This window comes from Orcinus orca, chromosome 16, assembly GCF_937001465.1.
Source record: "Orcinus orca chromosome 16, mOrcOrc1.1, whole genome shotgun sequence".
Classification (NCBI taxonomy): domain Eukaryota; kingdom Metazoa; phylum Chordata; class Mammalia; order Artiodactyla; family Delphinidae; genus Orcinus; species Orcinus orca.
The window spans coordinates 30425259-30437560 of NC_064574.1; the positions used below are offsets into that span (position 1 = coordinate 30425259).

The 12302-nt window shown below is 48.0% G+C and overlaps 1 protein-coding gene across 4 annotated transcripts in view; it reads right to left on the reverse strand.

The window, feature by feature from the left end:
* Positions 1-1440: 1440 nt before the first annotated feature.
* Positions 1441-12302, reverse strand: part of UBOX5 (U-box domain containing 5) — a 32999-nt gene continuing 22137 nt past the window's right edge. For 3 of the 4 annotated variants that reach the window (XM_012538884.3, XM_049698783.1, XM_049698784.1), the window contains exons 2-5: positions 10444-10538; positions 8037-9225; positions 4822-4983; positions 1441-2177 (exon numbers count right to left, since the gene is read on the reverse strand). In XM_012538884.3, the coding sequence (XP_012394338.1) occupies positions 1969-2177; positions 4822-4983; positions 8037-9225; positions 10444-10497 (1614 nt within the window). In that variant the 5' untranslated portion in view covers positions 10498-10538 and the 3' untranslated portion in view covers positions 1441-1968. The remainder of the gene's footprint in view (positions 2178-4821; positions 4984-8036; positions 9226-10443; positions 10539-12302) is intronic. The other variant, XM_033415799.2, reaches the window with a different exon arrangement.

Below are 12302 nucleotides of genomic sequence, written 5' to 3' on the forward strand. Positions count from 1 at the left end.
GAAAAGACCACTTCATTTTAGGGGACCCTTTAAGATAAAAATGGTGCATCTCCAAGGATGTGGCTATGGCTCCACCTGTCCATCACAGGGGCTCCCATGCCTGGTTTCCTCCCAGAGCTACCTGGGGAGCAGCAGCCTGTTCAAAATGCAGATCACCAGGCCCCCCGCAGGAGGGGAGGAACCTTTGCCCTCATCTGGGCACTCTGTGCTTTATGCTGACCCCACGCTGGCGACTTCCTCAGGCTCCCAGGTTGGGAGAGACGAGACAAACCCCAGAGGGAAGGCCTCCCAGCAGTGAACTTGCTCTTGGGGAACTAGGCTGTTATCTTGAGGCCATGACAGGCTGAGGGTAGGAACTGCCCTCCCCTCTGTAGCACTGCTTTTGCTGCAATGGTGGGGCTTTTCCTAGAACACAAGCACACAAGGAAGATAAGGCAATAATCCGGACTGACCCAGACATTTAAAGCCAAAGGACACACGGGAGTCTCACCAGCCAAGAGGAAAGCCCACCAATGCAGACCTTGGAGGCTCATGTGAGGGGTCAAGGGAAGTGTCACCAGGAGGCAGAGGGGAGGGTGGGATTGCCTCCACAGCCACCTTTGTGGCCATACACACCTTCTAGGAACTCTTAAAAACACATTCTCTAACCCCAACCCCAGATCTCTAAATTCTTAGATCTGGAGTCCAAGAATGGAATTTTTAATAAGCTCCCTCCTTCCCCCATTAGTGTAAGAACTATAGTTCTCTCTGCCCTGTGAGCAAAGCGTGGAGGCCAGAGAGAACGCTGTCCTCCTCCCCTGGAGGGTCCCGGAGGCAGCAGGCCTGTGGGAGTAGTGGAGAGCAGATGGCTCAGTATCCTGAGTGGCTTGAGGGACCCCCACAGCCTGTCCACCAGTGGCTGTGATGAAATCTCAAGAATAAAATAAGAAGCATCACTGCGCTCCTCCTTCCCAAACATGCTCAGAGGAAACAGGGAATAGCAGAGTGTATTTTTTCACGGATATTCTTCCATGACTAGGATCTACTCCATACAGTAAACAGTTGTAGGAATACATATTTTCCCTCTGGGACTCCAAAATTTTGAATGGGAAAAAAAAGTGCAATCTATCCACAAGTATCTTTGCTGAAATAGGCCCCATGCAGAAAAGGTACCTTCTCCCCTCAGAAGGCAGTGCAGCTCTGCCAACACGCAGCTAAGCAAGCTGTCACCAGCCTAGGGGGCTGCTCAACCCTCCCAACTGGCGTGCACACCCACCTGCAAACCCTCATGCATCAGATGCACCTGCAAATGCAACTTCTTGTCCCTTCAGGCCATTGACCCAAATTACAATCTGACAGGGTTGCAGTGACTGCTCACGGCTGCCCTGTGACAGTCCCACTTTGTGTGGGTGCAGGTAGGGTAGAGGAGTATGATGACACAGACAAGAGGAAGCCCACAGCGGACGTCAACCATTGCTTTATTAAGGCTCGGAGTGGTTTGCCAGTCAGAGGAGCTGAGTCATTTACTCCACAGATCCTTGCCATGCTCCACTTTTGGGTGACACTGAAGGTGGAGGCTCTCTCTGAGATCCCGAGCCACATTCACATCCACCTTGTAGGCTGAGGGGTGTGTGCAGACGACCTGGGGGGCCTCAGAAGGTGGGGCTGGCTCTAGCAGGCCCTGGGCTCTGGCAGGGGGGTGCTGGCAGGGAGGCACAGGAGGGCAGGGACATCTCCCCCATCCCTCCCAGCTCAAACTATGGCTTTGTTATCCTATTGCCACTTGAGCAGGCGTGGAGAGCCCCTTCCCTGACCCCTCACACCGCAGGCCCATGTGCTATGCTGTGGGAGGAGACAAAGGGAAAGCCCGCGAGAAAGCAGAGGCCCCTCTGTGCCTGGGACCTGGCCAGACCCCAGGAGCTTTGACCCCCCACTCGCTCCTCCTCAGCTCCTCCCAGCGATGGGTCTTCTCAGGTTGAGGCCAGTCACTCAGAAGTGAACCCGCAGAACGTCCTGGCTGGCAAATGGCCGCTGGCAGGCTATGCATGTCATGGGCAGGGAGCGTTGCTTCTCACCCAGGCAGGGCCGGCACAGGAGATGGCCACAGGGAAGCTGGTACACGGGCTCCTTTTTGAAGTAGGGAGAGAACACTCTTTTGCAGGATGTGCATTCGGGGCCCAGGATGCTCCCAGGCTGCTCTGGTGAATCAGGGAAGAAAATAGGCCAGGGTTAGGAAAAGCTGCCCCCAGTCCAGGCTCCATCCTGGAGGCGGGCATGTGCCTGGAGTAGGACAAGAAGCTTCCCTACCCTGCATCCCTTCAGCAGCCTGGCTTCCTCCCTCCCTAGGCCGCCTCTGACTGATCTGGGAGGAGAGGATGCCAGAGAGCCTGAGAATCTGGGGAGCCTCCTCTCCATAATCAAATCTCGGTGCTCCAATGAATGCTCAAGAAAAGCTGGCTTCTGAGGGCTGCTAGGCAGCACTGGGCCCTTCCTGCTGCTCTCCCAGCAAGATGGACTTTCCCCTGGATAGGCTGCCAAGGTCAGAGCAAGGCACAAGCTCACCCTGACAACCTTGATAAACTGCAAGAAAGGTGAGATGTGACAAGAAGAAAAAGCAAAAAATGGTCTGAGGTACCCAGGTTGGGCAGGTCAAGGGGGGACGGAGGTCACCAGAGGGGCAGGGTTGAGGTCTGTCTGTAGCAGACCTGCCTGCTGAGCCTGGCACCTGAGTCTCTTTAGCCTGTAGCCCAGCAGTTCCCCTCCTGACCCATCAATCCCTTTCTTGTGCTGCAGGCTCTCTCCTTCATGCTTCCCACAGAGTCTCCTGAATGAGGGCCACAGCGGGCAGGTCTTGCCACCCCTCCTCCCCAAGCTATACCTGCTGCCCTTCTCTCGTGGCCCTGGCCTAGGGAGGCTGCTCTTTCTCCCCCAGTCCACACCCATCTGGAGAGGGCAAGGATGACCTTTTGGGTGAAGAGCCATAAGAATGAAAGGGAGCCAGCCATGCATGAGTGAAAGGGAAAGCAAGTACAAAGAGTGGCTGGTCCATTAAAGAAACAGAAAAAACAAAGGTGTGATGTGTGAGAGAGTGGCAGAGGAGGGTGGAGCAGGCTGGAACATGCAGGACCTCACAGGCAGCAATTTATATTTTATTCCAAGTTCAGTGGGATACCCTGGAAGGATTCTAAGAAGTGGAGTATCATGATCTGGCTTACATAAAAAGATCCCTCTCTGGGCTTCCCTGGTGGCGCAGTGGTTGAGAGTCTGCCTGCCGCTGCAGGGGACACGGGTTCGTGCCCCGGTCCGGGAGGATCCCACATGCCGCAGAGCGGCTGGGCCCGTGAGCCATGGCCGCTAAGCCTGCGCGTCCGGAGCCTGTGCTCCGCAACGGGAGAGGTCACAACAGTGAGAGGCCCGCGTACCGCAAAAAAAAAAAAAAAAAGATCCCTCTGGCTCCTATGAGGAGGATGGGCAAGACAAGGGTGACTGTGGAGGAGCAGCAGAGGCTGCTACAGGAATCTGGGGGAGCAGTGCAGGAGCTGGGGCCAGGGTAGCAGCAAGAGTAATGGAGCAGAGAGGACATCCCTGAGATCTATTTTGGAGCAGTGTAAACAAAACTTGATGATGAATAGAATGTCAGGAATGTTGACGGAAACCAAGGATGACCTCCATGTTATAGGCTTGACCACAGGGTAGAAGATGCTTGCTCTTTACCAGTGACTGGATGATGGGGGGCTATGGGGAAAAACCTTTGGAGGCGCCTGCAGTTCTGAGTTAGAAATTCACTTAAGATATCCATGAGTCTCCCACACAGAGGCACCAAGAAGCTGTAAGGGAGGTCAGGGTCTGAGTTCCAAGGAGAGGAAGGAGCTACAGGTGAATATGGGCAGTCACAGGCCAAGTGGGCTCTCACTTGAGTGACACAGAGTATAGAGAAGAGGGTCTAAGACAAGAGTCTGGAAGAGAAGGAAGAATCAGCAAAGGAAATTGAAGAGAGACTCTTGAAAATGGGGAGAAAAAGAGCATAACATCCGGAAGGCCAAGACAGGTGTTTCAGAAAGGAGAGGCTGGTTAGCCACAACAGACGCTGCTGAGAGGGTAAGTGTCCATCGAATTTGGGGTCATGGAAATTGCTGGTCACCTGGACAAGACAGGTTCTGGGAGTGATTAGGATGGAAACATAATCAGAGAGACAGGGAGGAGGGGACAAGGGCAGAAAAGGTAAGATGGCCTGGGATCCAGGCAATAAGAGAACAGACTAACTTTGGACAGGCAGGAGGAAGCAAGTATATACCTTATCATTAGCCCCACCAGATTTCATCTTGTAAAAAATGCTCCAGATTCTCTCACTTTGTATCCTAACCGATTCTATCATCCATTGTGGTCCCAGGTTCATTTTAGGCAAAACTTAGCTCAGTAAGCTATCACTGTTCTAAGATACTGGTGAAAATGTTAATAGGAAGGGATGAAGATGACATACTCAACTTGAAACCACCCTCCACATTTACATAAAGTACCCCAGATGTCAGATGAGAGACAGACTACATAAGAAAAATAAGCAAAAAGGGAGAAACAAACAAAAGTCCTCAGGACATAGTAATTAACATTAGATCTTACCAAAAAACACCAATCCCCAACGCCACAGAACTACTAAGAATTGACTAAAGAATGACTTTCTTGTGAAGAGTTAAACTTCATAGGCAGCCCTTGAACTCACCCTGGAAAAGTAAAGGCCTAGGTGTTGGAGCTAAGGAGCTTGGGCATAGAGGTTCACAGAGCCCCAGAGGCATGGCCCGGCATCCTGTTCAAGGGCTCTGAGGAGACAGACAGGGCCCCTCTTACCCGAGCTGGAGCCTGGCCTCCAGGAAGTACTGCTCCCTCTTGTGCTGAGGTGCTGGAGCTGTCCCCTGGTCAGCCGAGCTGTGAAGGAGGGCATGGAGCCAAGGGTTGACGTCAAGGCAATTTCCAAGCTTTGCGACAGCTTTTGCTCATGGGATACTGGACCTGTTGAGAGACGCACAGACCACAATATCCAGAGGTTTGGCAAAAGCGAAGACCAAAACACAAAGTCCTCTGAGAACCACAAATGGTACTTCTAACTTCAAACAGACACAAACATAAAGAAGGTCCTCCCTAATGTCTACTAATAGACTGTGATGACAGGATACCAGGAGTTAAAGCCCCGGGGCCCCTGGCAGTTCTTACCCATCCCACACTGCTTTCAGGATTCCTGGGCTCTGCGCTAGCTTTTCTCCTCCTGTACAAATTGCTGGGCAGGCCTGGGCCACCTCCTGGCTCACCTGTAGAACTGTACCCTACTTTCTGAAGGCCTCCCTGCCCGCCAAGGAAATGACTGGGGCAAGTAAACACCCAGTTTTGTACCCCTGCTCCCTGCCCCCATTCCCTCCCCAACAGCCTTAGTCTGCTCTTTCCCCATCTCCTCCCTGCCTTAGTCTGCTCTTTCCCCCTCAACTCTGCAGGGCCACTGGCCTGCACTCCCTTGGTGTTCGTGTCCTCTTGCTTCCTAGGTAAAGCAAAGCAGTTATTATCGAGTGGAATAATGAAGACCTCACTCTGCCCACTCCACTATCTATAGGGCCTTCTCTGGATATGGGCTGAGGGTGAAGGTAACAGGAGATGGGGACCGCTGCTGAAGAAAGGACGTAGAGATCTGCCTGATAGCAGGGCTTCCCCAAAGTAGCACCATAAAAGTACCCCAAAGCGGGGAGTGGAATGTTTGGTCTACAGTATGTAGGACATAGGATATCACCTTGAGGCCTTGAAGGAGCACTGGTCGGCGTGGTCCTGTGTCACCAACAAATCTGTCAAGGCCAACACCACTGGAGACCTCCACAAACATCAAGGTCTAAGTACCTTTCTCCTCATCTTGCCCCACTGCACCTCAGATGCTTCCAGGAGTTTCTGGGGGTCTTGTTAACTAAAATTTGCACTCAAAGCCAGAGAAGATACATACGTAACCTTTAAGTGTGCTGTTTGCATAAGCCTTTTAGACTAAGAGAGGAACTTTAAAGAATGATACAGGTGGATGGACCTAGAGTCTGTCATACAGAGTGAAGTAAGTCAGAAAGAGAAAAACAAATTCCATATGCTAACGCATATATATGGAATCTAAAAAAAACGGTACTCATGAACCTAGTAGCAGGACAGGAATAAAGATGCAGACGTAGAGAACAGACTTGAGGACACGGGAGGGAAGAGGAAGCTGGGACGAAGTGAGAGAGTAGGACTGACATATATATACTACCAAATGTAAAATGAATGGCTAGTGGGAAGCTGCAGCATAGCACAGGGAGATCAACTCACTGCTCTTTGACGACCTAGAGGGGTGGGATAGGGAGGGTGGGAGGGAGGCTCAAGAGGGAGGGGATATGGGGATATACGTATACACATAGCTGATTCACTTTGTTATACAGCAGAAACTAACAACATTGTAAAGCAATTATACTCCAATAAAGATGTTAAAAAAAAAGAATGACAGAATCTAAACAGACTAGTTTTCATAAGCAAAAAGAAAAAGTTGTCAAAGAGCTATCTCCAAAAGCACCAAGCACTGACAATCACAGGAGAATTCTACCAAACATGTAAAGAGTAAATGAGGGACTTCCCTGGTGGTGCAGTTGTTAAGACTCCACGCTCCCAATGCAGGGGGCCCGGGTCCGATCCCTGGTCAGGGAACTAGATCCCACATGCCGCAACTAAAAAGAAAAAAAGATCCCGCACACAGCAACTAAAAAAAAAGAAGATCCCGCATGCCGCAACGAAGATCTCGCACTCAGCAACAAAGATCCTGCATGCCGCAACTAAGACCCGGCACAGACAGATAAATAGATAGACAGACAGATAGATAGGAAGGAAGGAAGGAAGGAAGGAAGGAAGGAAGGAAGGAAGGAAGGGAGGGAGGGAGGAAGGGAGGGAGGGAGGGAGGAAGGGAGGGAGGGAGGGAGGGAGGGAGGGAGGGAGGGAAGGAAAGAGGGAGGGAGGAAGGAAATAAAGAAGGAAGGAAGGAAGGAAGGAAGGAAGGAAGGAAGAGTAAATTATTCTAATACTACTAAATTGTTCCAGAGTTTAGAAAAGGAGAATTTCCTAATTCTTCTTATGAAGCAAATCATTGATACCAAAACCTGACAGATGATGTGTACTTGTACACACAAACACACACACACACACACACACACACACACACACACACACAACTGCAGTCCAATCTCATTAATGAAGACAAAAATCCTAAATAAAAACACTAGCAAACAGAATTAAGCAGTACACTAAAAGCAGCATGACCAAATGGAGTTTCTTGCAGGAATATAACAGTGGTTCAATATTAAGAAGCCTATTAATGTACTTTACTGTATTAAAAGATCTAAGGATGAAAAATCATAATATCATCTCTACTGATATTGAAAAGGCATTAGACAAAATCCAACCACCAATCCTGGGTAAATACATTGAATAAAATAGGAATCAATGGTGTGGGAGAGTGTCTGAAATGGCCCCCAATGAACCCCACCTGAACTTAGTAACTTGCTTCTTACAGAATACAATAAAAGTGATGGGATGTCACTCTGTGATTAGGTTCTACAAGACTGACTTCCACTTGTTTGCACATGCTGGTGTACACAGCTACCATGTTGTGTGCTGCCCCTGAGAGGCCCATATGGCAAGGAATTGAGGGTAGAATCCAGCCACCAGACAAAAGGGAAGTGAAGCCCCCAGTGCAACAATTCAGCAAGGAACTGAATCCTGCAACAATCACGAGTGACCTTTGAAGTGAATCCTTCCCCAGTCAAGGCTTGAGATGGCCGCAGCCCTGCCAACACTTTGATAGCAGCCTTGGAAGACCCTAAAGCAGACAATCCAGCTAAGCAATGCCTAGATTCGTGACCAGAGAAGCTGTAAGATAATAAATGTGTGGTTCTTTAAGCCAGTAAGTTTTGGTGTAATTTAAGCCAGCAAAGCATAAAACAAAGGGCAAGTGCCAAGTGTCACCCGGGAGGAGTAGAGATGACGACGGGCTTGGACATAAAACGAGGGATTACCTGTTGAACAATCCATGAGCTCACTGGCAGCTTTCATTTTCTTAGCAGTGTGCTCTGAGGTAGTGGGTGAGACCAGAAGGCTTGTGGTAGAAAAACAGGAAGCATTTAAGCCAAGGCTACTGTCTGGGGCATGTTCACCCTGCTCCATCTTCCTTTTCTGAGAGGGCAGAGCAATGGAAGAAGGGGTCACTGCCAATGCAGTCTGTGCTCTCCCAAGCAGGTGGCAGCCAGGGATGGAGTGCTGGAGCAGGAAATGGTCGATCCGGGCCTTCAAGTAGGGGTGAGGCAGGGGCTGGGAGTGCGGAGTAAAGGCTACTCCTGTGAAAGGGTCACTGGGCACTCGGCCCCATGTGGCTTCACTACGGTTACACTTCTCCAGCGTGCTCTGGTCAATGACCTTGCCTGAGGGCAGCAGCATGGGGTAAGGCATGATCTCCAGGGTGATGGGATCCAGGAACTCTTCAGGTACATCCCGAATTACCTCAGCCAGCTCCAGGAGGCTGGAGGGGGCCTGCTGGCCCTCAGACTGGCCCCCAGGATCACAGTCACTCTCCATGGGCAAGGCTGGGGCCTGTAGAGACAAGTCCTGAGGGAGGCTCTCTGAGGCAACCAGCAAAACACTGTCTATCACCTCCTGAGAGCAGGTTTTGGCTGGCTGACCCCATACTTCCAACCGCTTGATACAAGGGATACCACTGCCTGTCACATGGGTGATACAAATCTTGAGATGGGCCACATGACTAAGAGAAAGAGCCCCTTTATTCCAGAGCTCCTGGGCCACAACAGCAGGGGAGGGAAGTGTGGCTTCCATCGGGCCAAAAGGTGGCCTGGCTTTGAAGCCCCTGTGGCTAAACACCACTTGGCTCTGGTTTTTCAACAAGACTTTGCCCACCAAAGTGAACGCTTCTTTCTCCGGAATGGATGGCTCATCTGAGCCTGGGGTCTGGCACTCGGGGGTATTCCAAGACACTCTGCTGGACAAGGCAGATGTATACATTTCCAGGCCAGTGACATTCTGACCTCCCCCAGCTGTGAGGTCTATGTTAATCCTACAGATTTCCACATTGAAGGGAAAGGAAACTGTCACATAGACTGGTGGCTTAATGAAATACTCTGTCCTAAAACCATGACTTCTCTTTGTGAGGTCTTCAGAGATGAGATTTTCTACTTCATAACCATCAGCTGATATCTAGATTTAATGACAAAAATGAGACACATTGATTTGACGAGATCCAAATGAAGACAACTCGTTTTCAACAACTTGTCACTTCTAAGAAAACTCTTTAAAGAAAATCTGAAGTTCCTCATTTGAAATTTCCTCTATTACATCAAATTTTCCTGGGGTTTTCTTTTCTTTTTTTTTTGGCAGGCATCCAAGATCAGGTCAAAGGCTGAGGGCCACTGTGTCCCCAAATACTGCCCATCCTTAAAAAATGAGCAATAAAACTCTGCCTAACCAACAAAAAATCCCTTCAAAATAACATGTCTGTGAAAGGGGGGCAGATTTACAAGTGTTTTTTGGATTGTTTTTGGGTTTTTGGTGGTTTTTTTTGCTTTTAAATTCAGAGGATGAAAATGTACAGATTTAGGGAAAAATAAAGATGTTCACTGAAATTCTCAATTTTGTATTTGGACTTGATCAATTATAAGAGTTTCCCTAGGAAGGCATAACAAAGGAACTTCTTGTAAATCTATGAATGATGAAACTTGGAAAGAAAAGGTTGCACAGAGACAAGGACCACAAAAGACTATGGGAAATTTAAAACAGTGAATGTACTAGGGGTGGGATTGTGAGTAGCTTTTTCCTTTCTCCCTTTTAATGTTTCCAATACTTGCTATAACCAATGGAAATTTTAAGATATCCTTGTCTGAAGGAGTCAGCTTAACAATCTGGGAACCTGAAATAATGTGCTGTGTGCAGAAATTCCAAATTGGGGAAGAAGTTCAATTCTCCCCTTGGAGTTTCCTTACTCCCTGCTCTGGGCTGTGGAAGATATCCAGCTTTGTACAAAAGGGGAGGCAGCTTAATTCAAATAATAAAGAACAAGGAATCCATATAACAAATATAAGCCATTATTTCTAGCATGAGAAGTTAGCAAGAACAACAGCATGGGAGAGAGAGAATTCCTACCTTCACTTTGACCTTGAGTGAAATTAAAATTTACTGTCAAAGGGAAGAGAACCCTCCACAAAATGAGTCACAACTCAGCTTGTAATGGTGCTGTCTGACTCTAGAGGTGCAGTCTGACCCACACTTACCTAAATATCATCTGGTAGACTCTAAAACAATGAGGGTGAAAGCACATTAAGCCTGAATTAAGTCTACATACACAAGGCAGGAAATGGGGAAAAACATGAAAAATAGATGTCATATATTTATTTATCTGTATATACTTGTTTTGTTTACCTTGTTGCAGTAAATTCTTGGTCTGAACTGTGGGAGGCAAAGATTTATTACCATCCTTACGGCTGAAAGGATGGCTTCCAAGCATCAGAAATAGCCTTAAATGAAAAAATAAAACTTGGTATTAGACAAGTTAAAATTCAAATCTAAACTTTTAGGAGTTGATTCATAAGATCAGCTTGGTGCTTTGTGACCACCTAGAGGGGTGGGATAGGGAGGGTGGGAGGGAGGGAGACGCAAGAGGTAAGAGATATGGGGATATATGTATATGTATAGCTGATTCACTTTGTTATAAAGCAGAAACTAACATACCATTGTAAAGCAATTATACTCCAATAAAGATGTTAAAAAAAAAGAGAGATGAGAATCAAACAGGATAACAATAAAACTTTAACACACACACATTCTCATGGTCTATACTCACTCTTTTTGTATACTATATGGGATACTGGGAAATTAGTCACTGAAAAATTACAAAGCAGATTTCTTTTGCAGACTGTGTAGTTTGGTTCTCTGGATGACAGCTGTTCTAAAGCCCCAGTGGAGGCAAGGGCCTATCAGCTCTGCAGGGGGATCCCCACAGGAAAGAGAGGGTCAAAAGTGGATGAGCTCAAAGAAAAAAGAGGACTACTTAGCCAGAAGGTTTAGAATGAAAAGGGTCACAGAAAATAATCATAGTGGTGCTATGCATCATTGTCATTTAACACTTGTTAATGCAATTATGTTTTCTTATTAACACGAAAACAATTAGAAGAATCAAAAATGTCGTTATTGAGAAGTAGAAAATCTTAGAGTTGAAAAGCACCTTAAAAGAACATCTAGGAGCTTCCCTGGTGGTGCAGTGGTTAAGAGTCCACCTGCCAATGCAGGGGACATGGGTTTGAGCCCTGATCCGGGAAGATGCCACATGCCGTGGAGAAACTAAGTCCGTGTGCCACAACTACTGAGCCTGCGCTCTAGAGCCTGCGAGCCACAACTACTGAGCCCACGTGCTACAACTACTGAAGCCCGCGCACCTAGAGCCTGTGCTCTGCAACAAGAGAAGCCACCGAGATGAGAAGTCCACACACCGCAAGGAAGAGTAGCCCCCACTCACTGCAACTAGAGAAAGCCCGCACGCAGCAATGAAGACCCAACACAGCCAAAATTAAACAAATAAACAAACAAACAAAAATATATAAAAGAACATCTAATCCAAATACAGCTGACCCTCGGGACTTCCCTGGTAGCACAGTGGTTAAGAATCTGCCTGCCAATGCAGGGGACATGGGTTCGATCCCTGGTCTGGGAAGATCCCACATGTCGTGGAACAACTAAGCCTGCATGCCTACAGCCTGTGCTCTGCAACAAGAGACGCCACTGCAATAAGAAGCCCACGTGCTGCAATGAAGAGTAGACCCTGCTCACCGCAACTAGAGAGAGCCTGCGGGCAGCAATGAAGACCCAATGCAGCCAAAAATAAATAAATTAAAACAAGCACATCTGACCCTTGAACAACACAGGGTTTAAGGGCACTGACCCTCCACACAGGTGTTGAAAATCCACGTTTATCTTTACAGTCTGCCCTCTGTATTGTTTCCACATAAGTGAATTCAACCAACCTCAAATTGTGTGGTACTGTCGTATGTATTTAGTGGAAAAAAATCCACATGTGAGTGGATCTGCATAGTTCAAACCGGTGCTGTTCAAGGGTCAACTGTAGTCATTTTGAGGACCAATAAGCAGGGTAAGGGAAATGGATGAAGGTGGTTAATAGGTACAAACTTCTAGTTAAGATAAATAAGTTCTGGGGATGTAATGTACAACATGGTGACTACAGTTAACACTGTATTGTACATTTGAAAGCTCCTAAGAGAACAGAC